The sequence below is a fragment of the Macrobrachium nipponense genome, chromosome 19 (genome assembly GCF_015104395.2).
Source record: "Macrobrachium nipponense isolate FS-2020 chromosome 19, ASM1510439v2, whole genome shotgun sequence".
NCBI lineage: Eukaryota > Metazoa > Arthropoda > Malacostraca > Decapoda > Palaemonidae > Macrobrachium > Macrobrachium nipponense.
In genome coordinates this window covers 44,319,211-44,347,037 of record NC_061088.1, presented here as the reverse complement: position 1 = coordinate 44,347,037, position 27,827 = coordinate 44,319,211, and the positions used below count along the sequence as shown (strand labels likewise).

Sequence of the window (27,827 nt, the reverse complement as noted above, 5' to 3'; positions counted from 1 at the left end):
CGCCGCTCCCCCATCGCCCATAAGAAGGAGAGGACCCGATGCAGGAGATCAGCACCTTGACCCAGAAGAAGACCTCCCACCTGCAGTCGGGCGAAAACTCCTGGTGCTACTACCACTGATGATTCAGAAGACACTCCAAGAAATGTGAAAGCCCCTGCACCTACCAGCAGTCAAAAAACAGCGACGGCAAACAAAACCAGACTCACCCATGCCAGCGGCTCGTCAGAACCACACGCCGTAGGATTCTATGCCCGCGACTCAATATACGGCAAGAGCATGCTGGTAGACACCGGGGCAATGCATTTGATATTCCCACCATCAGGAGAAGACTGCAGCTGCGGCCCAGACAGCCCAACAGCACTCGTTGCCGCCAACGGGACCCCCGTCCACTCTTACAGCACAAAGTCCCTTGAAATCTCCATCTTGGGGCAGAACTACATCTGGTCCTTTACCATCGTAGATGTGAGGGTCCCAATACTGGGGGTGGACTTCCTGGCGCATAACGGCCTCCTGGTGGACATGGGCCACAAACGACTCCTCGACATGGGGAAATGCCATTCCATACCACTCGCAGCAGGTCCAAGCTCCCCCACAATTTGCACCATTGCCCCCCACAAATACGGTAACCTCCAGCAGGAGTTCCCCGAAGTCTTCAAGCCAGAACTTCATCAGGTAGCTGGGGCCCTGCCCAAACACGGAATATTCCACCACATCACCACCACGGGGCCCCCGATGCACGCAAAGTTCTGACGACTCCCTCCGGACCGCCTTCATGACGCAAAAAGGGCGTTCTCGGAAATGGAATGAATGGGTATCTGCTGGAGAGCATCAAGCCCTTGGGCATCGCCCCCCCACATGGTGTGGAAACCCCCCGAGGATCACCCCAGGGGAGGCATCCCGTCTCCGAACCCCCTTGAGGACTCCAAGGTCGAAGATCTACCGAAGCAGCTGGTCTCTGCACCCAAGGCCACCTCCACCGGCCCTCACTCTTCCACGAGCAGTAATCAGAAGCTCACTAATATCATCCAACAATTATGCCCTAATTATTGTCTTACAGGGGTAGTATTTGTAAGGACAACGCTTTACCTGAAAATTCATTGTATATATTCCTACAGTTGCATTGGTCTTACTTCCATCTGAGAGAGCGTTCAGCGGGCTTTCCGCTAATGTATATAATTATCATGTAACATCATATTTTGTATACTTTTATATTCATAATTATACGCCTTCAAAGAAACACAAATCGGCTGTCAACGACCCATTTTTTGCTCCCTCACAGGTCGGACACCACATTTCTGCCCTAACGTTGTATATATGAATTTCCCTTACCTATAATAAAGTCAGTATACTTCTACCTGCCTCTTTGTTCAAACCCTCACAGTGCATTCATCCAGTGCTTACCCGGGGCATTGGCTGAGATGCCCTTGTTGTCATATGGGCCGATTCTATTCGAGTGCTCATTTCTAATGTTTTGCTTTTTTTTTCATTTGTGGCTTCCAAGAGGCAGAAACCTCTGGGTGATGATGCGATCAATGCACTTCTCTTTCAATTTGAATTTGAGAGGGACTACGAGGATCACCTGGAGGTACAGCCTGAAGGATAGGAAGAGGAATCGGCTGCCATTTTCGTTGAGGAGGAAGACGTAGACGACCTGAGTGAGCTGCCGAGTCGAAAAAGGAGAGGGAATAGGAGCCTAATCCTCTTGACCTCTCCCAAGGGGATGAGGACGACGCCAATGGGGGGGAGGCATTGGCAGTTAGTGAGACTGTTCCCATTTTTCTAACAACAACAACAACTACTTCAACCGCCGCACCTACACCTCTCAGCCTCAGGACGCGCTCTTCCCGGTCGAGCTGAGGAGTAGGAAGAGGAGGAGGGGTGACCTCCAGCCCACCCGGGGAGCTCCTATCCAGTGCATAGGCCCTGAAATTGTCGAGGCACGCGATGGGACCAAGTGGCAGAGAGATCCCAATGCCTCCCTACCACCTTTGTTCACGCCGAGGATTGAACCTGGGTTCCACTGATGTCACCGTTGGGGTGGAAAGAGTGAGCGACATTTTCTCGCTCTTTCTGTCTGATGTTATGCTAGTGGAGATTGTCTTGCGTTATAATAATCGACCTGCCCTTTTGAGGAATAATTATCATCAAAAGGGCAATGTTGCCCTCAGAGACATAGACCAGAGAGAACTGAAGGCATTCACTGGGATCCTGATAATGTCTGCTGTAAGATCAGACAATCACACCACAACGAGCAACATGTGGGATCATCCGGAGGGCAATCCTTTTTACTGTTGTACAATGAGCGAGCGTCGTTTTGCCCTACTAATGAGAGTTATTTGTTTTGACAATTCAGCCACCAGAGATGAGCGAGTGAGAACAAATCGCCTTGCCCCCATTTGCAAAGTCTTTGATCATGTGGTGGCTAATTACCAAAAAAATTACTCTCCAGGGCCTCATCTCACTGTGGACAAGCATCTTGTTCCATTTAGGGGTCGCTGTCCCTTCTGTATGTATATTCCCAGCAAGCCAGCCAAGTAAGTTTATAGATTTCCATTTCGTATTTTTTATGTATTTACTTTTTTATTTATTTATAATTGGTTCTTTGATTATTATATAATGTGTTCTTATTAGGAATAAGAATTGAAAAGATATTTTATGTTTATAAAATATAAAATATATTATCTCTCTCTCTCTCTCTCTCTCTCTCTCTCTCTCTCTCTCCTCTCTCTCTCTCTCTCTCTCTCTCTCTCCGTATACGTATTAATAATTAGTTTATATTATATTATTAAGGTATAATAATTATAAATATATATATATATATATAAATATATATATATATATATATATAGATATATATATATATATATATATATATATATATATATTGTTACGAAGTGCCAAGTATCTGGTTACCATTCATCAATTATTACCTCACCAAAAGTCAGACACCTGAACCCTCATAACACGTACTAAACGACTGAATACTCTAAAGGCAACAGTGGTCCCTTAACAACTTACCAGTATTGCAGAAAATCAGACTAAGTTCATCAAAACAGGTGTGAGGTAATCTTGTAAGTAATTAAATTAATCAAAGGGCATCACTCCATCAACAACTTTAAAAGTCTAAGTATTTCCCTGATTTCAGAAGTCTAAGTACTTACCTGGTTCTAAGTCACTTCAAGTAAATTGAAGGAAAGCAAATCAATTACCACTCTATGTTTCTACCTATCATCAATATAATCAAATGCAAATATACTGGTATAAAAATAAAAACACTTATAAAAATTTTAAATACAAAAATTTATTACCAAATTCAAAATTTATAAGTGAAATTCACAATATCAGGGAAAATTACTGTTACTTGAAAACAAAGTAAAGTTTAATTAATTCTTGAATCAAATTAACTAAAATTAAATCAAAATTAATTTATCACAAAATTCAAGAAAATTAATTCAATCAAAATTCAAAAGTGTTTGGCAATAATTGAAAATTTGAAATTTATTCACAAGTGCTAAACAATAATAAAACTTGAAAAGAATTCTAAGTAAATGCAAATTAATTCACAAGTGTTAAATTTAATTAAATGTGCAATGATTAAACAATGAAAATAACTAAGTCAATTAAATTGTGAATGCAAATGAAAATATAATATAAAAAGGCACACTTCAAAAAGAAAATGAACAAGTACACAAACAGTGGAACAAACACAAACACAAAAAATCAGCAATGTGTAAAAGTGTAAATTTTTTTTATCAAACCTTCGTAACCATCTGTTATTAGTTAACTACAATTCCTATCCATTATTAGTTATTAGTTAATCACTGTTCCTAACAATTATTAGCTATTAGTTGCAACTAATAAAAATATAACACACTTTACCTTTTTGGTATACCAATTTCTTTCTTTCTTTGCTGCAGGCTTGATTCACACTTTCACAAAAACCAGGCGCCGTTTGTTCAGATTCCACAAAAGAAACTAAATAACACTAAATAAACTCTAAGAAATATCAAATATGAAATTCTAAGTTAAGAGTGACCAGTTTACGTTACATTAATATAATCTCAAGGATGTCGTGAGAGAGAGAGAGAGAGAGAGAGAGAGAGAGAGAGAGAGAGAGAAGAGAGAGAGAGATGTTAATGCCTCGAGGTTCTAAGATATAATGAAATCTTCTTCCCTTGTGAAAACTTGACAGGGCAGATGACAAAAACGTTCTGAGACAAAAATTCTTCTAGAATCTTCGAAATCTGACGCAATCTTCATAAAGAAATGTGCAATCCCCACGTGGCTTTGATCAAATACATACGCGTACAAGACGATTCTGCTCAACAGACACGAACCCGATCGAAACGGAGGTTGAGCGATAATTAAGATTGACATGTTTTGATAACATCGCGAAGACTCGATTCGATCGCTTATCAAATGCGTCGACAGATTTAGGAAAGCAAATGGATCTCGCAGACCCTCTAATCTTACAGTGTTGACATAAAAGGGAAAACACTCGCAGTTTCGAACGGACAAAGAAAATCTCTCTCTTTTTACATTCTACGTTATAATATATATATTCTTTTACATTATGTAATGCAAAATCCGAACACACATTTAAAACATCCTATCTCTAAACTATCTAGGAATCTGAAAAAATGTTACACAATTCTACATGACATTTCAAAGAGGGGAAATATGCATTTTGAAAGTAGCAATATATAATATACCTCCCCCTAGAAGATTTTTTATCACGGTGTTGAATCCAACGATTCGCAACGAGATAAATAATCAGCAACTACATTGTTTTTGCCACTAATGTGCTGCACTCTTAAGTTATACTGTTGCAGGCACAAAGACCACCTGGTCAGTCTTTGATTATGATTTTTCATTCTCTGGATAAATGATAGTGGATTGTGATCAGATAACACTAAAATTTCTTCATTCCTAGGTCTATTCACATACACTTCAAATTTTTTCAATGCGCTGATTAAGGCTAAAGTTTCCTTCTCGATTGTCGAGTATACTTTCTGATGTTTTTTCAATTTTGTAGACATGAAGCACACAGGATGGTAGATATTATTTTCATCTTCTTGAAGCAGAACAGCTCCAACGCCACAGTCCGACGCATCAACTTGTATCACAAATTTCTTGTCGAAGTCTGGAGCTTGAAGTACTGGTCTTGAAGTTAAAATGGCTTTTACCTTCTCAAAGGATTCTTGACACTCTGGAGTCCAAATAAATTTAGCTTTGGGATTAGTCAAGTCTGTTAAGGGAGCTACTACGGCTGAGAAATTTGGGCAGAAACGACGATAAAATCCAGCCATCCCCAAAAATCTCTGTAGCTGTTTCCTGGTAGAAGGTGGGGTAGCCTTACGGATACCTTCTACATTAGCATTTACTGGAGCAAGAAGGCCTTTCCCAACTTCAAACCCAAGATACTGTACAGTTGCCTTGCCAAACTCACTCTTCTCTAAGTTGACTGTTAATCCTGCTTCTTGTAGTTTCTTGAAAATTTTCCTCAGAATCTTCAGATGTTCTTCCCACGTTGTGGAGTAAATCACCGTTGAAATGTTGCAGGTGCATTCATCAGACCAAACGGCAGAACAGTATACTGATATAGTCCAAATGGAGTAATAAAAGCCGACAGCAACTTGGCATTCGCATCTAAGGGAATTTGATAATATCCTTTCAACAAGTCTATCTTGGAAACAAACTTGGCTTGCCCAATATTATCAAGTAAGAGGCAAAGGATAATTATCAGCCACACTGATAGAATTCAGCTTCCTATAATCAGTACACATCCTAAATGAACCATCTGGTTTCTTCACTAACAAACAAGGAGAACTGAAGTGACTTGAACTGGGTTCTGCTAATCCATGTTGCAGCAAATACTCAACTTCTTTCTTCAAAACATCTCGATGATACGGTGATAAGCGATAGGCTCTTTGCTTGAAAGGTTTTCCATCTTCTTGAATCTTGATTTCATGCTTGGTCAGATCAGTACATCTAGGCACATCTGCAAAAATTTCTGGAAAAGTTCTAATTACTTAACTTAAGTCTTCATCTTGTTCAACACTCAGATGTTTCAGTTTATCCTCCAAATTTTCCAAAATTGAAGAATTATTCATCTTGCTTGCAGCTCCCAATTCGTAGCCATCATCGTCTTCTGTAGATAAAGTTGTCTGGGTTACTGACACAGTTTCAGCTTTAGTTTCTGAGAAATAAGGTTTCAAGAGGTTCACATGTATCTTCCTTTGTCTTCTTCTTCTTTCTGGTGTTTCAATCACATAAGTTCTATCACTTAACTTCTGAATTATCTTGTAGGGACCTTGAAATTTATTAGTGAGGGGAAATCTCTTGACAGGTAAGAACACTAACACTCGTTGACCAACACTAAAACTTCTTAGCTTAGCCTTAGCATCAAATCTCCTTTTCATTTTCCCTTGACTCATTTTCAAGTTTTCTAAAGAGAATTTTCTAATCTCTTTCAACCTTTTCCTTAAGTTCTTCACATACTCTCCTTGGCTTTCCTCTTGATTTTCTTCCCAATTTTCTGTAAGAATTTTCAACGGTCCTCTCACTTCTCTTCCAAATATCATCTCATTAGGTGAACATCCCATACTTTCTTGATAAGCATTCCTAACTTCAAACAACATTAATGGTAAACCAACATCCCATTCTCTTCCTGACTCAGAACAATACTTTGTCAGCATACTTTTCAATGTCTGGTGGAACCTTTCTAAGGCACCTTGAGTTTCTGGATGATAGGCAGTGGATAACTGTTGTTTCACTCCTAATAAATTCATCACATCCTGGAATAACTTTGAAGTAAAGTTTGTTCCTCTGTCACTTTGTACTATCTCTGGTATACCAAACTTTGAGAAAAACTCCACAAGTTTTTCAGTAACTATCTTGGCAGATATGTTTCTAACAGGGATTGCTTCTGGATATCTTGTCACAGGACACATTAATGTTAACAAATACTCATTTCCCTTCTTTGTCTTCGGCAATGGTCCAAACATGTCTATAATCACTTTGCTAAAGGGTTCTCCTCTAACTTCTATAGGTTGTAGGGGGGCTTTCTTGATGGTTTCATTAGGTTTTCCAGCTATCTGGCAGGTATGACACTCACGACAAAACCTGCTTACATCTTTGTGAAGTCCAGGCCAGAAAAAATATTTCATGATCTTCTCCCCAGTCTTCCTGATTCCCATATGTCCAGACTCATGAGCTACTGCAACCACTTGCTTTCTCAATGGATAAGGAATCAAAATTTGATGATATTCGCCCCATACAGCATCTCCTGGTATATCTGTAGGTCTATACTTCCTCATCAGCAAACCTTCCTTCAGATAGTAACAGGTAGGAGTTTGTTGCATCTCTTCTCGATCAACAACTCTGAAGAACAAATCAGTTAACGATGCATCCTTCTTCTGCAAGTCCATCAGCTTTTCTCTTGTCACTTGACCAACTTCAAGGGTTGAATTCTCAATATCTGCTAACTCAGCTACTGTAGTTTCACTACTGTCTTCAGTAACACTTTGACTACTCGGAGTCTCTTCAGGAACATCAGGTTCTTCTTCTTCATCGTCTTCGTCTTCTTCATCTTCTTGGGAAATATTCTTGGTCAGCACTATGGGAAACTTCACTTCCCTGGAATAATTCTTCTAAGCACAAAGATCCTTCACTTGATCCTTCTTTGGTGTGTAAATCCTCAGTTTCTTCACTTGCAGTCGTAGTCCTCTTCATACTTCTGGTAGTTACACAACTAGGAAACAGGTGGGGGTTATTCTTCTCCAACTCTGCTGTAGGACTAATCCTCAATGTTTGTCTGTCACTACAGGACAAGGAATAAATGGCACACCACCAACTTCATTCCCCAACAGAACATGTACACCTTCCACAGCCAGTGAGTCCTTTACAGCAAAATCAACATTCCCTGTCACCAATTCACATGACAGGTGTAAGCGGCATATAGGAGTTACTTCCTCTCCTCCTATACCCTTCAAAATAACTGAATCTCCTGTGAGACTCTTCTCCAACTGAGGGTGAGAACCACGTACTACCACACTATGGTTACTCCCTGTATCACGTAATATCTTGACTGGTAGCTGCATACTTCCTTCTTGAATTGACAGCATACCCTCATAGATATATGGCTTAAAATCCTCCACACTGCTAAGCCACTCACTGCTTGAGGTAACATTTCCACTGGTTGCTAAACATTCAGCTTGTTTAGTTTCATTCTTCTCTGGTCTGATTCTTTCCCACACTGCTCTTCGTAGTTTGTTTCACCTGGTCACCTTTTACGACTTGACCAACTGGTTTTGACTGCTGTTGATTCCGGTAACACTCTTGACTGTAGTGTCCTACTCTTCCACACTTGAAACAGACAATATTAGGTTTCTGTAACTGTCTTGAAAAACTGGATGAGGATTTCACATTAGCTTGCTGAGTTGTATTACCTTGTGTACTCTTGGTAGTATCACTTGTAGGTTTCCCATTAAATTTGTTCCTGTTATTTGGAAAAGACTTAAAACCTGGGCGTTGTTGACTCTGGTACTTGACATTGTAATTACGTTTACTACTGATTATATTATAATCTTCACTTAGTGTAGCAGCTTTGTCAATTTTCTTCACTTCTCTCTCTCTTAAATAGGTTCTTATATATTCAGGAATTCCCTTAAGATACTATTCAAGAACAAGTAACTCTTCTAACTCATCAAAAGTTTTTACTTTAGCAGCTTCTATCCAACGTTTGAAACACCTTCTCACTTTGTAAGCATAATCTAAGAATGTTCCCTTCTCATCTTTTCTTAAATTTCTGAATCTCTCATTGTAGTACTCTGGGGTTATCTGGTAAACTTGTAGCACACTGTGTTTAAGTACCCTGTAGTCTTTACACTGATCAGCTGTTAATGCTAGATAAGCACTTCTCCCTTTACCAATCAAGACACTTTGTAGCAAAACTGACCATTTATCCTCTGACCATCCCATACCTGAAGCCACTTTCTCAAAGTGATCAAAAAACTCATCTGGAGCTTCTTCAGTAAACTTAGGGATTAACTTCTGTACTCTCACTACATCAAATACAGGGTCTTGATTACCTTGGTTAGGGTTAGTCGGTGTTACAGGTAATGTGGATCTAGCTTTTATTAATTCCATTTCCCTTTCATGTCTTGCGATTTCTCTTTCCTCTTTTATCCTTTCTCTTTCCTCTTCTGCTGCTTTTTCTTCTTCTCTTTCTCTTCTTTCTTGTTTTTCCCTGTCTATTCTTTCTCTTTCAGCTTGCATTCTCTCTTTCAACAAGCATTTTTAGCTTAATCAAATTCTCTTCTGCTTCAATGCGTCTAAGCTCTAACTCTGCATCACTTTTCTCTTTCTTTTCTGCTTGCTTATTTATGAGATCAAAACAGGTGTGAGGTAATCCTGTAAGTAATTAAATTAATCAAAGGGCATCACTCCATCAACAACTTTAAAAGTCTAAGTATTTCCCTGATTTCAGAAGTCTAAGTACTTACCTGGTTCTAAGTCACTTCAAGTAAATTGAAGGAAAGCAAATCAATTACCACTCTATGTTTCTACCTATCATCAATATAAGCAAATGCAAATACACTGGTATAAAAATAAAAACACTTATAAAAATTTTAAATACAAAAATTTATTACCAAATTCAAAATTTAAAAGTGAAATTCACAATATCAGGGAAAATAACTGTTACTTGAAAACAAAGTAAAGTTTAATTAATTCTTGAGTCAAATTAACTAAAATTAAATCAAAATTAATTTATCACAAAATTCAAGAAAATTAATTCAATCAAAATTCAAAAGTGTTAGGCAATAATTGAAAATTTGAAATTAATTCACAAGTGCTAAACAATAATAAAACTTGAAAAGAATTCTAAGTAAATGCAAATTAATTCACAAGTGTTAAATTTAATTAAATGTGCAATGATTAAGCAATGAAAATAACTAAGTCAATTAAATTGTGAATGCAAATGAAAATATAAAATAAAAAGGCACACTTCAATAAGAAAATGAACAAGTACACAAACAGTGGAACAAACACGAACACAAAAAATCAGCCATGTGTAAAAGTGTAAATTTTTTCACTCAAAACATTGTAACCATCAGTTTTTACCAAACCTTCTTAACCATCTGTTATTAGTTAACTACAATTCCTATCCATTATTAGTTATTAGTTAATCACTGTTCCTAACAATTATTAGCTATAAGTTGCAACTAATAAAAATATAACACACTTTACCTTTTTGGTATACCAATTTCTTTCTTTCTTTGCTGCAGGCTTGATTCACACTTTCACAAAAACCAGGCGCCGTTACGAAACAATGTTTGTTCAGATTCCACAAAAGAAACTAAATAACACTAAATAAACTCTAAGAAATATCAAATATGAAATTCTAAGTTACGAGTGACCAGTTTACGTTACGTTAATATAATCTCAAGGATGTCGCGAGAGAGAGAGAGAGAGAGAGAGAGAGAGAGAGAGAGAGAGAGAGAGAGAGAGAGAGAATGTTAATGCCTCGAGGTTCTAAGATATAATGAAATCTTCTTCCCTTGCAAAAACTGGACAGGGCAGATGACAAAAACGTTCTGAGACAAAAATTCTTCTAGAATCTTCGAAATCTGACGCAATCTTCATAAAGAAATGTGCAATCCCCACGTGGCTTTGATCAAAGACATACGCGTACAAGAAGATTCTGCTCAACAGACACGTACCCGATTGAAACGGAGGTTGAGCGATAATTAAGATTGACATGTTTTGATAACATCGCGAAGACTCGATTCGATCGCTTATCAAATGCGTTGACAGATTTAGGAAAGCAATTGGATCTCGCAGAACCTCTAATCTTAAAGTGTTGACATAAAAGGGAAAACACTTGCAGTTTCGAACAGACAAAGAAAATCTCTCTCTTTTTACATCCTATGTTATAATATATATATTCTTTTACATTATGTAATGCGAAATCTGAACACACATTTAAAGCATCCTATCTCTAAACTATCTAGGAATCTGAAAAAATGTTACACAATTCTACATGACATTTCAAAGAGGGGAAATATGCATTTTGAAAGTAGCAATATACAATAATATATATATATATATATATATATATATATATATATATATATATATAGATATATATATATATATATATATATATATATATATATATATATATATATATATAGATATATATATATATATATATATATATATATATATATATATATATATATATATATATATATAGTATATATATATATATATATATATATATATATATATATATATATATATATATATATATATATATATGATATATAGATATATATATATATATATATATATAGTATATATATATATATATATATATATATATATATATATTATATATATATATATATATATATATATATGATATATATATATATATATATATATATATATATATATATATATATATATACTATATATATATATCATATATATATATATATATATATTATATTATTATTATTATTATTATTATTATTATTATATATTATTATTATTATTATTATTATTATTATTATTATTATTATTATTATTATTATTATTATTATCATTATTATATATACTAACTTGATTTTATTTTGTTTTTTATTTGATATGATTTTACTTTTTTAGATACCAATTCTATTCTCTTCTCCTAATGGTACAGCATCAAGCATGTGTTGGCGTGTGATGACGATACGCATTACATGTGTAATGCGATTGCTTATTTGGGTAAGGACACAGTGAGGGTGCCGAGAGGACAGACGTTGGAAGAAGTTTTCACGACGGAGCTTGTGCACCCTTTTCGCCGAAGGGGTCACACAGTGACGACTGATAACTTCTTTACGACCTTACCTCTTGACTTATCACTCGCTGACGATGGCATGTATTTGTGTGGCACCATTCGGCAGAAACCTTATATCCCTAAGGAACTTTCTGAGATTGTGCTTCCCGTCAAGGTCTCAGTGGCCGTGTTCAATTACGAAAACAATTTGACTCTCCAGTGTCAGCAAGTCAGAAGGACTAAGGTGATGCTGTTGAGTCCCCTGCATCATGATCCGTCTGAGATCGAAAGAAGGAAGACGGACATTCAGACGTTTTATAATGCAACGAAAGGGGGTGTAGACACATTCGATCAGATGTGTTCTACTTCAAATTGTGTTCAAGACACGACGCTGGCCACTTTGTCTTTTCTACGGGATATTGGACATAATTATGGTCAATTCTTATATTCTCTATCCGTCCATGCCATCTGCAAAGAGGGTGACTAGGCGAAAGTTCCTCAAGGAGTTCACCATTGAATTTTGTGCTCCCCTAGTAAGTCATCGGTATTATATGTTGACTAACTTGTCAAGGCCCCTGCGTAGCCTGATGGCGGATACGTTTAGGCTGGCTGAGCTGGAGCAGAGACCTCTTCCTGTCATTGGCCACGTCAAGCTGCCCAAGCGAGTTCGTTGCCAAAGTTGCCCATCTAGACAAAGACCACAAGATGAACACCATGTTTGCGATGCAACGGGCCCGCAGTATCAAACTGTCTTTTGTCCTAAGTGTGTGTCTTCTACGTAGGTAAGTTACATCATGAAACTTTTTTTTACTACTTGTTTGCATACATACTATAATTTTAATCTTGACAAAATATATATAATCCATTTTTTACCTAAAATATTACAATATTTTTTAAATTTTGTCGATATTTCCAAATTTTCTAAATTGTTCCCTTTTTGAAAACTTTCTTTTTGGTCAGATATTTTTTATAGCTGCAAAATAATGTTCAAACATCCAGCAAGCCAGCACAAAAGTTTCATGCAAATCCACGAATAATTATATGACTAAATAACACCTCGAAATTGACACACCCTTCTTCCATTTCAGGTAGCAAATTTGGCCATCGCACTTGGAGTGGTCGGGGGCCATTTCGCGCACATACCCGAAAGGTAAGTTGCCATACCGTTATATATTCTTATTTTCTATAGAATTTGTGACATTCTGGTAAATTTTCATGCTTAAATATCATATCTTAAAATAGTTACAGCCATTTTTATAAGAAATTTTCATGATAAAACGAGTTCAACAAATGACCTTTACATTGGAGTAAGTTTTTTGGGTCAGATTTTTTTTTATCACTGCAAATTAGTGTTAAAATATTCAGCAAGCCACCACAATAGTTTAATGCAAATCCATGCGTAATTAGATAACTAAATAACACATTGAAAATTACAATACATTCCTCCATTTCAGGTGGTAGATGTGGCCGTCGCACTTGGCATGGTCGGGGGCCATTTAGTGTACATATCCGTTAGGTAAGTTGCAATACCGTTATATATTCTTGTTCTCTATAGAATTTGTGATATTCTGGTAGATCTTAATGCATAAATATCATGTCCTAAAGTAGTTACAGCCATTTTTATAGGAAATTTTCATGGTAAACGAAGAGGTCAACAAATGACCTTAACATTGGTGTAAGTTTTTAGGGTCAGATTTTATGTGATGACTGCAAAATAATGTTTAAACATCCAGCAAGTCACCATAATAGTTTTATGCAAATCCACGCATAATTAGATAAGTAAATAACACATTAAAAATTACATTCCATTCCTCCATTTCAGGTGGTAGATGTGGCCATCGGAGTAGGTGTCGGCTGCGGCCATTTTCTTGGCAGATCCGAAAGGTAAGTTGCCATACCGCTATATATTCTTGTTCTCGATAGAATTTGTGATATTCTGGTAGATTTTCATGCATAAATATCATATCTTATAACAGTTACAACGATTTTTATAAGAAAAGTTCATGGTGAAAATAGGAGGTCAAAAAGTGACCTTTAGATTTGGCCCCTGATATAACAGCTAATATCATCTTTCTCCACATAGTTTTACATAATTACGTTCTAGGATAATATGACTTTATTCTATACAAAATGTAGCCACTTCCTATTTCATTTAAGTACCAAAGGAAATTCATGAAATTTTGACTTTTTGTTGGCCAAAAAAATTACCTTTTTGTTTCTCTTTTCAGATTTTGACCTTTATGGGTCCGACACCTTTTCTGGCAGTCACATATTGTAAATTGTAGTTTTAGGAAGGATGCATTCAGTTTTTTTGTTTATATACACTATTTTGTAATTTTTGTAAATATTTTCGTAAATTGTTTTTTGTATATACTTATTTTCCTAAATATTTGTAATAAATATTTAATTTGTCGATGGGTATTATTTATCTTTTCAGTAGTGTTTTATAATGGTCATATTGATTTTAGAAACTAAAATGTACAGCAAAAATGAAGTTAGTGATTTTTGGCAAATTTTTCTAGTGAGACCTATCCAGGGTTAAAGCCACACAATTAAAGTGGTACATTAAAGTCGTACATAAATGGCAAAAATGATGGACTGCATTCAATTTCAAGTCATAAGACTAAATGGGAATAATAATCTGAGACAAAATGGAGTGAACTGGTGATATAAAATGTTAGTAAATATTCTGAGCAATCATTACTCTGCAAACAATAAAACAGAAGATCAAAGAAATGGTAAAAGTCATCTTAACAGACCGTCACATTCAGCAAATCAAAGTTCCTAACTAGTATACAGAACTGAGTGAGAAAAGGAATTGGAAATAACTGACTTAAGAGAGCTTATCCAACACTCCACTTTATATGATAAAAGCAACAAGAAGGCAAATAGTAAACTGGAGCAGAAAGTTCCAGTGACACTGCAGCAACAAACTGGTTGCTGCTAGAAAGCTAACAAAAACAAACTCTCACAAAATAATAGAAATCACTGGCAAAAATAGATAAATATATGAAGATCCACTGGCAATGGAATTTTTAAATAAGTAACATACCAAGTAATTACATAGCTAATGTTTCTAACTTGCGCAGCAGCTAAAATTGAAATTCATAGTAGAGATTCTATTGATTTTGTGTAGGAGACAATGCCCCGCCCACTTTCAGGGAAAGTTGGGTACAACAAAGCTGAAGAGCTCAATTCGATTCTGCCCTATGACCATCAGGCATGTTCCAAATGAGCAGCGGTTTATCTTCTGCATAACTTTCTTTGTTCCGCACGTATAAAGGCTATTTATGATTAAAGAGTTTGTAATATATAATAAGCACTAAGTAACCAATATGTATATAAAATGCACAACTCTGTAAACGACCCAAAGGCACCTGATTACTAAGTTAATTACATCAACGATTAGGTGAAACATATCAAAATCAACACAACAATGCAGAAAGCATATATAAAATCAAATGAATGATGGAGAATGAACACACAATGGATTAAATCATTTTGAAGCTATTTCCTGTGAGAGTGCCACATAAACAGCGTTTGATTCAAGTCAAGAAAAAAATAAATGAATTGATATTGTGCATGGAAGCACGGCAATACAGTCTATCATTAATGAGGTTACAATCATCAAATGTATTCTGAAGAGGCTGCTCTCAAATTATTACATGTATTTGCCAGTTAGATGTGTTGAAGGGTTACAGAGCTACATGCCTACCACATAAACATGAGCACTTTGGCCAAGTACCATATATATGCCTGATCATGACTTTACCTAGTTGATGACTACACAGCTGTATCACATGCTCTCCTTTTTCCAGAGATTTTGTATATCCATCTCAGGAAGCACCTACTATTATATTTATTTAATAATAGAGGTTGCAAAATATTCTAACAACTATAATTAAAACCTATTTCTATTTATGAATCCACTCATAATATCTTTCCTTACCTGCGTCTTGGATCATAATTCGTACAAGCACTTGTATTTGAAGGATTGATTGAAGGGGGGTGCATGTAAACACTGCCGTCATTAAAAGAAACATAATGAACAATCTTTCGCTTTGTAAGTCTCGCAGACCGCGTAAATTCGCTAATAACACTTTGTGGAATAAAAGGAGCTTTTACTAGATCACTATCATTCCTTGCTGGACTTGGCAAGACAGCACAGCCTTCATTAACCTAGAAAGGATGCAAAAGGATTATGAGATTTAAGTGATAATACATGAATACGACAAAATAAGAAAAAAATGTCATTACTTTAAATGATGTTGTCACAAAAATAATCTTGTAATGCAAATTTCATAACTCTCAATACATTATAAACAAATATGTAAGCGGCAGATTTTAAAAAAAATTTAATATAAGTGAAATTAATTTCAGCAGCACCAAAATCATGAAAGGTAAATACAAATTACAAAAATATACCAACACAATCTGATACAAACACATGCATAAAGAAATTACATTTTCATAATAAAATTGAGTTTCACATATACTTACAAAGTAATTACAAAGCTATAGTTTCCAACTCAAGCAGCAGCTTTTATTTACAAAAATCACAGGAACACTTCGATTGTTTAGTGGGTGACAAGCTCCGGCCAATAGTGGGATTTAATTGGAAACGACATAGCAGAACATATCATTCTGTTTGTGTCCTTATGTCCATCCAAAGGGAGGAGGGGGGTATCTGATTCTATAATTGCCTCATAAGTATAAATAAAACAATTTTATTATGAAAATATAATTTTCATACCTTAAGTAGTTTACCAAGTAATTACATAGCTCAATTCCACATTGAATGGAGGCAGGATATATGGAAATAATCTGCTCCAAAACATTAAGGCATGGTAATGACTTTTGAATAACCATGGGTTGCCTCTCTGCCTGTTTTTAATATTGGTGTAATGTGACAGTGTAGGTGACTAACAACGCTGTCACGTACACTGAGAAAAAACCATAACCCATCCACTTGGACTGGTGGGTACTCCAGTTACCTTGTATTCCCATGCTCTAAAAAAATGGACACCTTACTTAAGGCAAAAAGATAGAAGTAGGAAAGGAGAGCTTCCTATGCTTCCTCCCCCAATACCATACCAGTAACTGATAATGGCCCCAAGGTATAGTACTGCAATTTTCGTTCACTGTTTCAGCTTCTTTCAAATAATGAAACCCAATGAGGCGTTCAGTGCTAAAACCCACACTCGCCACAAATTTGAGAAATGCATTCTATCGTACATCTGGAATCCCCTTCATTTCCTCTTTCGAATGGTGTGAGTGTATATTTTGATGATGAGAATATGGTTCAATTTTGCATTATATAATCTGTACTTTTGTAAACTTCAGCATTAATTTTGCTCATCAAATTGTGCACAGTCTAATTTTTTTTCATATACATCATATTTTTGGGACCTTAACATTCCAAAAATTCAAACCTGAAGAAAATATCTTGAAAATTAAAGAGTTATGGCCTTTTTAAATTTACAAATTTAAAGGCCTTGGTGGTATCTTGAAGAGGGTTATCTGATTAGACAGTTTTTGGGAAGGAGCCTCGGAAAGTCCACCAATAACTGCAGAAGTTCCGGGAACCACTCTTTCAATTGCCAGAGTTATCATAATGTTGTGATGTGATCGAATTTGTTCAGCACTTCCCTGGCCATGTTGATGGGTGGAAAGGTGTAAAGATTCAGGTTGGACCAGTTTTGAAGCATGGCTTCTGTCACCCATGCCAGAAGGTCCAGGGTTGGGGAACAGAAGAGAGGAATGTGGTGATTCCTTGAGGTGGCAAACAGGTCCAAAGTTAGCCTGCCCCACAACTTCCAAATGTCAAGACAAACCAGGGAATCCAAGGTCCATTGGGTGGGAAGGACCTCCTCCCAATGGCTCAGCTCATCTGCCAAAACACTGAGTTTCCTCTGAATAAATTGAGTGACCATTGTCACTTAATTTTTAGTGACCAGTGTCATTCAATTTTGATCTGCCCATATAATAAGTGAAGATCCTTTGCTGCCAGGCAGAGAGAAAAGGAATGAGTGCCCTTGTAGAGTAATGGAAGGCCTGAGTGAATGCCTTAAACTCTCTGACATTTACGAGAAGGCTTCGTTGTTCTGGGGACCATGCTCTGGAAACTTCCTGCTTCCTCAGAAGGGCTTCCCAGCCTAGATCCAATTAAGGTATCTGAGTAGAACTGTCCTTCTGAAAATCTTGCTTCGGACAGCCACCATTGCAAGTCCGACTTGATTTTCTGGGTAATCAGAAACACATAGGTGTCCAGCTGGGTTTTCCTGTCCAAGTTGGTTTTGAGGTAGAAGTGCAGGACTCTCAAATGAAAGCTGCCAAATTTTACAAACGTCTCGGTGAATGCAAGTGAATAAACTCCCAGCCCGACCAAAATGCAACAATTACACAATTTACCCACCTGTTCCTATTGCACTTCTTGTCCAATTCAGCTCACGACGCCAGCAAACAAATGAAAAACTTACAAACCGACCAACAAACCTCAAACAAGAGTGTTCACAATCCTCCGCCACCACCGTTGGCTCCTCGCTCCCTCCACACCACTGTTTTCCTAACTCCCGTGTTCCATATGTCATATGATGTCACAACAACTGTTGCGGCATTCTAAACATGGTGAGAGGACTGCCTGATGAACATCCATAAAATCAACAGCAAGTATGCTATAACACCTAAACCTACTTCAGAAACCCAAAAACTGAAAAAAACAAAATGATAATGATAAAATTTATAAAACTAACAGATAATCACACTTATTTCCTTCTCCCTCCCCTCCAACCTCTTCTAAGCCTAATCTCTTACAATCTCCATTATACTCCAGTTCTTTAGCTTCTATGTAATTTCTGATATTTTCCCCTGAATTTCCTGCTTTGGTCACTAAATCAGCTGTTTGATGTTTTTCTTTTATCCATCTCACCTCCTTTATTTCTCCAGTTTCTACCGTCTCCCTTATTGCTGCAATACCAATTTTTAATCTCTTACTACAATGGTACCTCGACATATGAAAGGCTCAACTTACGAAAAACTCAAGATACGAAAGCAAATATGAAGATATTTTTGGCTCTACATACGAAAATAGTTCAAGTTACAAAAGGTTGTTGCTGTAAAGTCCCGAGATTCGCCCGGACCACCGAGAACAATTTTAAAACTCCCGCGCCGCCAACTGAGTAAACTCGCCACCATCCTCATGCTCTCCCATTGGTTCCTGATGCTAGTCACCCCATAAGATCCTGATCTCCTATTGGTCAGCATCTACCCTTTGCGCTTTAAGTATTCTATAGGTAAAAGGATGCTGTAACTTGAAAAACTTATTCATGCAATACATTTAATAAAAAAAATACATTAGGTAAAGATAGAATAAAGAATAGAAATGAATGGTTATTATACTGTTTGGTAGTTTCAGTAGTTGAAGAGAGATAATGAAAATTTGATTACTGTACGTACTGTGTGCTAGGTGAAAATGGTTGCTTGGCGATCGTTCGGTACTCGTAAGTGCTGAACATAAACAGAAGTTTGGAAGCTTTTTTTTATTTTGATTGTTTATTATAGTTAATGGTTACTTAATAATTATTTGAAATGAGTACATGCAATACATTTAATAAAAGAAATTGTGAATTAGATATCATAAAATATAAAATAAATCAGACTGCTATCATGGATGCCAACAAATACGTATTTTCTAGAATTCTTCTTCTGTTTTAATATTACGTATATGTTTCATTATAGCTGTCAGTAACACGGTATCTCCATTAGGTAAAGATAGAATAAAGAATAGAAATGAATGGTTATTATACTGTTTGGTAGTTTCATTAGTTGAAGAGAGATAATGAAAACTTATGGCTTACTGTGTGCTAGGAAAAGTGATTGCTTGGCAATCGACAAACGGCTGGAAGGTTTTTTTTGTTTGTTTGTTTGTGTATTAAAGTTAATGATTAATTAATAATTATTTGAAATGAGTACATACTGATTATTTATACATTTTATTGGCATATTCTAAGCTTTTAGCTTCTTAGGTTTAGATGTCAGAATCATAGACTAGGCTACAGTAGCAACTGCTAACATAGGCTAGGCTTATTGCTACGGGACATATGCTAAAGTCCTAATATATGCAGTAAAAATGGGGTTGAACATTACATGCAGTTGAATATTACTAAAGTATGTACAGTATTTTGCCTTTTTGGAGTCATATTTCTTCTGTCGGATCAGCGTCGTAACCCTAGAACATGTGTTGTAAGCCTGGAAATATAATTTACTGGGGTGTTTTTGTAGGGCTTGGAACGGATTAGGCATTTTGCATTTAAAATGCGTTTCAAGATACGAAAAGCTCATGATACAAACGATTAATTTCGGATGTCGAGGTACCACTGTACTTACTCCTGTACTTGATTTAACTGCAGTCATTACTAAGATATGCTATGTTTGAAATATACCAATCCCTCTATGGCCTCCCCCACATTCAGAGCTTCTGCTTCAGTGGTGGATTTTGCAACTCTTCTGAATTTTCTGGATTTCCACCATATGGGACTTCTCCCCCTACTATCTGTCAAGGATATATATCACATAACCCAATTGTGTATAACCATCATCTATATTCCCAAATGAAGCCTCTGCACAGGCTTCCCAATAAATCTTTTCTTCCCCTACCTCACTTATTATCACTTTTCCCATTATGTTCTTAATCTGTCTCACTATTTTAATCACCTTTTTCATAACTTGAGTCATTTCTTCTTTAAAAGCTTTACTTAATTTACTAAGCTTTACTTAATTTACGAAAGATTGTATGATATTTCTAGCATGGTATGTAGTGATACCCAATTCAACTTTCCTACCACTGATCTTTACTGTTAACTGTTTTTGTCCTTACACCCTATTATGTAAACCTTCCAGCTTCTGGTTCTCATAGAATTTATATACTGCCACTAATTAAGACAAATTCTGTTTTCCTTTTGCTCTACCATTACTCATATATACATAAAACTTTTACTTTCTTGTTCTTCTTCTTGCAATTTCCCTTTATTTTTCCCAATTGTTTCCTTTAAAATTCCTTCAGTTCTTCAGTAACAAAAATCACCTACATGTATACATAAAATACCATTCAGTTTGCTATCTTTCCTCCAAAAGAATACATATAGTATTAGGTTCGTGTCTACTTCTCTCACCTTTAGGGTCCTCCACCACTTTTACCATCTTACACTAATGATAGAAATCTTTCATTTAAAAATTATGACAGTTTTCATGAAAATTGGTGGACTGGGAAGCCAACTTGGTTTTCATCTTATAAGGATGTTAAGTTAGCCACTCGAAGTTGAGATTGTCTATGATCGAGCGTATGTACGTGTGTATCTGTAACCAAGTGGGTAATTGTGTAAGCTCAAATTGCGCAGCAACGCTAGGGGGGAAAGGAACGTAGCTCCCCTTATATTTTTGAAATGAAATATTTCTCCCTTGTAAAAGGTATGAACTTGTCTCAGTTTATAATTCACATATTGCCATAACACTTAATAGTGTTCCTTTATAATTACTTTAATGTAACTGCCAATTACCAAGAATTGTTAGCCTATGGTACTGTTACATAAGTTGCACCATGTTGAGTTTGCATGTGGTTGCAATTGTACCGCCAACTGTAGGCTAAGATGTGGATTAGTCTTCCATATATTTACAAAAATGTAAATCTTTTAGTTAAATTCTATCTATATTATGAATATAAAGTCAGGCTAGCTGTGCGGTGTTACAGTTAAGTTAGGCATGAGTATAGCATAGCCTAGGCTAAGGACTGAATGCTCTTTGGCGCAAGATTGCCATCCTACATGAACTGTTTGTATTACAGGGAACCAGTATAGGGGTCCAGTGTAAGAACCAGTACGTATAGGGTACCAATTATAAGAACCACTTCAAAAGGAACTGTAATGGAAGGAATACAACTAGTCAGGAATACGTTCCTTTCACAATGTATCCACCTGCTGTTAAGGAGAAGAAATATCAAAAAAAAAAAAAAAAAAAAAAAAAAAAACCAGAGCCAGCCTTTCCCTTAACCCTGACTACAACAATGAAGATTCGACCGTCCCCAACGTCTAGTACCTGTTCTAGCTAAGAATAGCCCTAGAATATTAGCCTGGGCCTATGAGGGAGTACCTTGGTATTAGCCTATGCCAAGGGTTGAATTGTTATGTATAGGCTGGTCAGAATTAATTGTCCTACAATGTTTGGTAGACTCCGAATGTTTAAGTCAGGACAATTGACACATCAATACAGTATATGTAGACAGTATAGTAAATGCACGAGTATTAAAATTATCTTTATTATTATTATATTATTAATATTGTATTACAATAACCTGTCTTTGCTGCACCCTTGAGACCATATATAGTTTCCTTCAGTTTCCATAGTCCGCTCCAACCATCTTCACTGTTTTTAAACATACCTCCCTCTATTTCATCACCTTGTAAATTATTGTACAAAATTTTAAAATTTCAGCATTGCATGTAGGAGCATCTTTTTCACATTCAGCCATTTCTTCCTCAAAACCTCTAGCTACCTATAATTCTTTACAACATATCCGGTCTCCTGCTTTTACATTTTCAATTACTATCTATCTCGTAGATAAAGCTTTTTGTTCAACATCATTTACCTCCTCATATGCATTGTTTTCTCTCCAATTCTGTATTTTTTTTTAGCTCCAATTACGCTTTTATTTTCAAATCCTAGTAAAACATCTTCATCTTAAATGTTTTATACATGACTATAACCTTTTAAGTTAATCCATCCCTTGTCACCTGAATGTGAGTCTTGTATAGAGCGAATCAGCCCAAAATTAGTTTAGTATTTTTCCTGAAAAACTTAATATACCCCATTCTTCTACTTTTCCTGTATTTTTGTTTATAGCTCTTACTCTATTTCCTGTTTTGAATTTGGGTATCTCTTCTACTAACTCACTATTCCCTTCATCTGTCAGTGTTTCTTCCACTAAATCTCTTTCTATAGCCTCTTCTATATTGATATTCCTTCTCCAGCCCATTACCATCTCCTTTCCTTCCGGACTATCTATATTCCCTTCCTTTGATGTACAGAATTCATCTTTCATAAGCATATGTTTTATCTATTTTAGGTATATTTCTTTTTCTGATGACCGGCTTTGAGTCCTAGTAACATATATTCTAGCTACTTCTCTTAGAGAAACTCCATGTTTAACAACTACCTTTTACCGGATACTCCCAGTACCTGAGCAGGTCCTCTCCATTCTTTTCCATTTTCTCTTCAAACTTAGGATCCCTGGTGTTTTTGTTTAAAGCAATTCTTATTTTTTACAAGACTAATTTTTTTATAAACACTTCTGGTCTTATGCATTACATTCAGTGTATCCCTTACTATAATTTCTTCCATACCTTTCTTTCTGCTGGCAGGACTTGAACTCTCTACTACCATTGAATTTGGCAAAAAAATTTTTTTTTTTTTCCAAATAGTACTAATTGGTTAGGGAAGAAACCACCATTATTTGTTAAGCACACAGTTCTTGGCACTCACTACCCATGTTAACGCTATTGACCAATACACTTCCTCATCCTCTTTCATCTTCCTTAAGCTTTCTTTGGTTATGCTTACTGTCTTCTCACATTCCATTGCACCATGGAGATTCAGAAGCTGTGGCTAACTTTATTACTCCATCTTCTGTCATCCTCCTTACTTTTTCATTTTGAAATTCTACCCCATTGCCTGATATTTTATATTGCAAACCACTCATCAAAAAGTGCGTGTAATAGTTTTTGGTTTCTTCTCTCGTATGCAAACAAAGTCTGACAATACCTCGCTGCCACAAACGTTATCTCTCTCTCTATCCCACATCAGTTGCTACGATTTCATTAAATATTCTATTCCAAGAAAATCCTACTACTGGTTTAGCTGGATTTCTTTTGTATTTTTTATATGCTTCATAACTTGCAATCATGTGTTAATAACATTTTTATGTTCTCCTTTTCTTTTTTCCCTCAAACCATCACTCCACTTCCATGACCAAACTGAAGATGTAAATTCATCATTGTACCTTTAATTTCCCTTAGACTCTTTTCCTTCCATCCCTCCTGTAAAAATTCTTCTGCTACCTTCCTCCTCAAAATTTTTATTTTTAGGAGACTTTATCTTCTCTTAGCTTTACCTTCAGTTCCCCCTTAAACTTCTATTTTACCTAATTCTCTTTTAAATTTATAGTCATGCCCATTTTACTCACGGTTTTCTTACCTATTGACCACGGTGCATCACCTTGCAAAATTTGTCTTCAAATAAAACTTTTCTAATATCACTGTTATTTCCATTACTCCTTTCGACTTTTATGATGATTCACCGGAATAAAATACTTTACCAGGCTTTCTTAGTATCATTCATTCTTTTTAGCTCTACCTGATTCAAACCCACGACGATGCATTCTAGTCACAATTTCCCATAAATTATCGATTTATTTCCTGTGTCTAAAGTCGCATCAACCTCGTCCCGAGATTCTTCCTCTATTTTACTAGCTTCTCCTATATAACTCTTTCCTCCTCTTGTCCAGTTTCTAGTTTCTTATTTTGAAAATCCTGCGCAGAATCCCTAGCACAATGCCATTCCGAGTCGTATATTGCACCCAATGTTACTTCCCCTTCTCTTTACAGGATTACTTCCACCTCTATCTCGATTCCATTTTCCCACATATCTTTGGTTTTCCTTCTCTTCCAAAATTCACATAGCCTTCTGGCCCCCTCTATTCCCCTTCCTCTTTATTCCCCAATCCCTCAAATATTCTTTTCTTTATCTGTGTCACTGTTTTATACTCCAACTTTCCTTGAACACAAGCTGCTAATATTGTACTAAAATTCCATATGGAATTTGTATTTTTTTTATTTGTTTAATTAGCATGGTCACTGGAAGACAGTTAACGTAGTTTTCAAATATTGAACTACCCCCTGGGTTGTTAACAGCTCACTGCCTTCCAGCGGCCGTTCTGGTTCTGTCCTAACCAACCACTAATGATTTTGCTTTCTTCCTGAGGTTGACGGAAACTTAAGTCAGTTACGAAGGAGATTTCAATCACGAAGGGTCTCGTAACTCAGATACTCTGAGCTCTATTGACTATATAAGGATATAGCTACAGCTATATCTTTGAAGTGACGACGACTATTCCTTTCGACATGTAATCGCCGTTTAAACCCAGCCAGGAAGAAGCATTCCCTCATCGCAGTCTCTCACTCTACGCGTACTTCGCCTTCGTCCCAGGATGATATCGGTGGGTCTGTAAAACTCAGGGGGAGTTTTGTTTGTCAATCCGAAATCATTTGGAGGGATAATGCTTTCCCATATTAAAATGCCTTCCAATTACCATCACTTACTTTTTAGTATTTTCATTTAAGCATCTGTTTTTCATACCTTGCATATTTGTAATACGAGGTTTCGTACCCTTCCAGGGATATCATGAATTATGTACTACGTGGACGTCAGTTTGGACTGTTGGTATATATGTATATATTTAGATTTTCCAAGGTATGCAACTTTCCAAGTGTTATAAGTGCTGCACATGCTCATAATTAAATTTAGATATATGCATACCTACGATAATTGTGTAGTGTTTAATTAGGCATTTGGTAATATTTAAGGTATTTTGGAAGTGGCTGAATTACTGCGGCTCCCCCTTGCTTCACGATGATCAACTTTTGTGTATTAGCTGCCGCATCAGCACCTGGATGATAGGACAGTTCGCTATTACAATAAATTACTTAATTTTTCTTAAAATTTCAATTAACCTTATCAATTTCCCGGTGTATGAATAAAAATTCAGCGCAAATATGTGCCATTTGGATTCGGTTCTTGGAAAATTCCCAGTTGGAAAATTTCCAGCCGGAAGATTGCCAGGCGGGAAATAATAGCCATTGAGGAAAACTGCCACTGATAAAACTTCCAGTGAGGAATATTGCCATTGGCAAATTAAAAGACTGAGCTCAGGAAATCTAACATAGTGCTTTATAATAAATAAAAACACTGAATGGGGTTTTATTATGATAGCGCTTTAGAATAAATAAAAAACGGAATGGGGTTTTATTAAATAAAACACTTAAGATTTAGAACGAAAAGTTTTATTCATCGACATTTCGTATATCGACCAGGATATACTTACTACGTTTACTTGTTATAATAGAAGCCATTACTGGTATAGAAAATAAAGAAATGTACATCTCTTTCGTACCAATTCACACCTTGAATAAATTTTTTTTTTAAGTAAGTCAGTCAATAAATTTAAGTTCAAACATAATAAATATAAACAGAAATTGTAGTTTTGGTTTGAACAAGCAATTATAAAAAGAAATGGTTAGTCTTAATTACTAATATTCTTCTCACTCTAAATAGTAAAATAAGCACTTATAAAAAGAGAAATGGTAGTTTTGGTCAAAATAAGCTCAGTACTTTAATTTGTTAAAGGTAATATTCCTCACTGTCAATTTTCCGCCTGGAAATTTTCCAACTGGGAATTTTCCGTGTACGTTGGATTCTTCTTATATATGAGATTTGCTTATTTTAATACATGAAACCCTGTTGCTTCTCCTCCAAGCATACGCTTCCTTATCGCTCTACTATACTGTGATTCTACCTTCTCCTACTTACTTATTTAATCTCTCATCTTTTCACCGGATTCTATTTCGATTTTCAAAGAATTTTTCATTTGGCTGTAATTTTCCATTATAACATCTTTTAGATATACTTGATCTAGTAGTTTGGACAGGATTATCACTGAACCCTCTTTATCCTTGAGTTCATCTCTATCTATCCCTTCTGTCACTTCTAAACTTTTTCTTTTAAGCTCATTTTTATCTCTATTATCTACACACCACAAGCCAACCTTTGATTTGTCTTCTCCATCCTTTATACTCACCCTGTATCCCGCTAATCTCGGACATTCTCTTCTCCACTTTCATTCCATCCCCAAATGCATCCTGTCAGATCCATTCATTTCTGACTGGTCATATTCTGCTACCATTTCAAATACTCCGAACCAGACCAAAATGCAACAATTATGACAGGACTGCTTTACAAACACCAAAAAAAATTAAAACAACGTACTGTTGTCTACATTTCTTGAATGTATAACGCCAATACAGTGGCCCTGTTTTTACGCGTTTCACATTTCAGCGTTTCATTTTGTTGTGGATTTTTGTGGAACACATTATTCACTTGTCTGCTGGGAAATCTCACGAATTCGCGAATTTTATCATACAGCAATATTCATTGATTACTGTGTTTTCATTTTATTCTCATGAATAGTAAATACATTTTTAATGACTCAAAATTATTTACTCATTTTCGAATATCAATAATAATAATAATACTTCGGTTTCATGTTATTTATTGCAAATAGGTGGCTTGTGCTATTTATTGCAATTCGGTGGCCTCTGCGACATCGTCAGATACTTTGAAGTTATCGACCAAGCACCCGATATACGATGTCTACGAATCCTAGAAGCGCTGCACATTGGGAGGGAGAGGCCCAGTATGAATGTCACACAGGAGACCTTCCTCCTCCCCACCAACGTCAGGTGAGCAGCTGACAACTCCCCACCACAACCATTACACCAAAGGGACCCCGACGGTTACAGAAACGTTAGCTCTCGCCCTGAAGACGTCCCTCGAAATCCTGAGGGTGATCAAAGCACAGGCTCTCACCCTGAGGGCGACCTACCAGCACGCCCTTCGAGAAGACCTCAACCATCGCCGATGAGAATGAGGCTCCGCCCATGGAGAAGACAGCCAATCAGAAGCCGTCCCCCCTGTTGACATCACACACAACGCCACAAGAAGCATCCAAGCAAAATAGGGTACCAGACTCCCCATATAATAATAATAAATCTTTATTTCAGCTCAAAGATTGATACATGGAATATAAAAAGTATAGACAATAATATATACACTCTACATATATGAGATAACATGATAAAAAATTATTATTCAGCAATATCCACACAGTTGCTAAAGT

General features: G+C 36.3%; 1 protein-coding gene and 1 long non-coding RNA gene across 7 annotated transcripts in view; one reads left to right on the top strand and one right to left on the bottom strand.

Moving 5' to 3' along the window:
* LOC135216728 (uncharacterized) overlaps nt 1–27,827 on the bottom strand; it is a 481,792-nt gene that overhangs the window by 334,168 nt on the left and 119,797 nt on the right. For all 6 annotated transcript variants that reach the window (XM_064252201.1, XM_064252232.1, XM_064252208.1 and 3 more), the window contains exon 7: nt 15,777–16,006. In XM_064252201.1, coding sequence (XP_064108271.1) covers nt 15,777–16,006 — 230 coding nt within the window. The remainder of the gene's footprint in view (nt 1–15,776; nt 16,007–27,827) is intronic.
* Nucleotides 21,101–27,808, top strand: LOC135216723 (uncharacterized). The gene is made up of 3 exons (XR_010314901.1): nt 21,101–21,292; nt 24,857–25,091; nt 27,213–27,808. It is a non-coding gene; the product is annotated as an uncharacterized LOC135216723 (long non-coding RNA).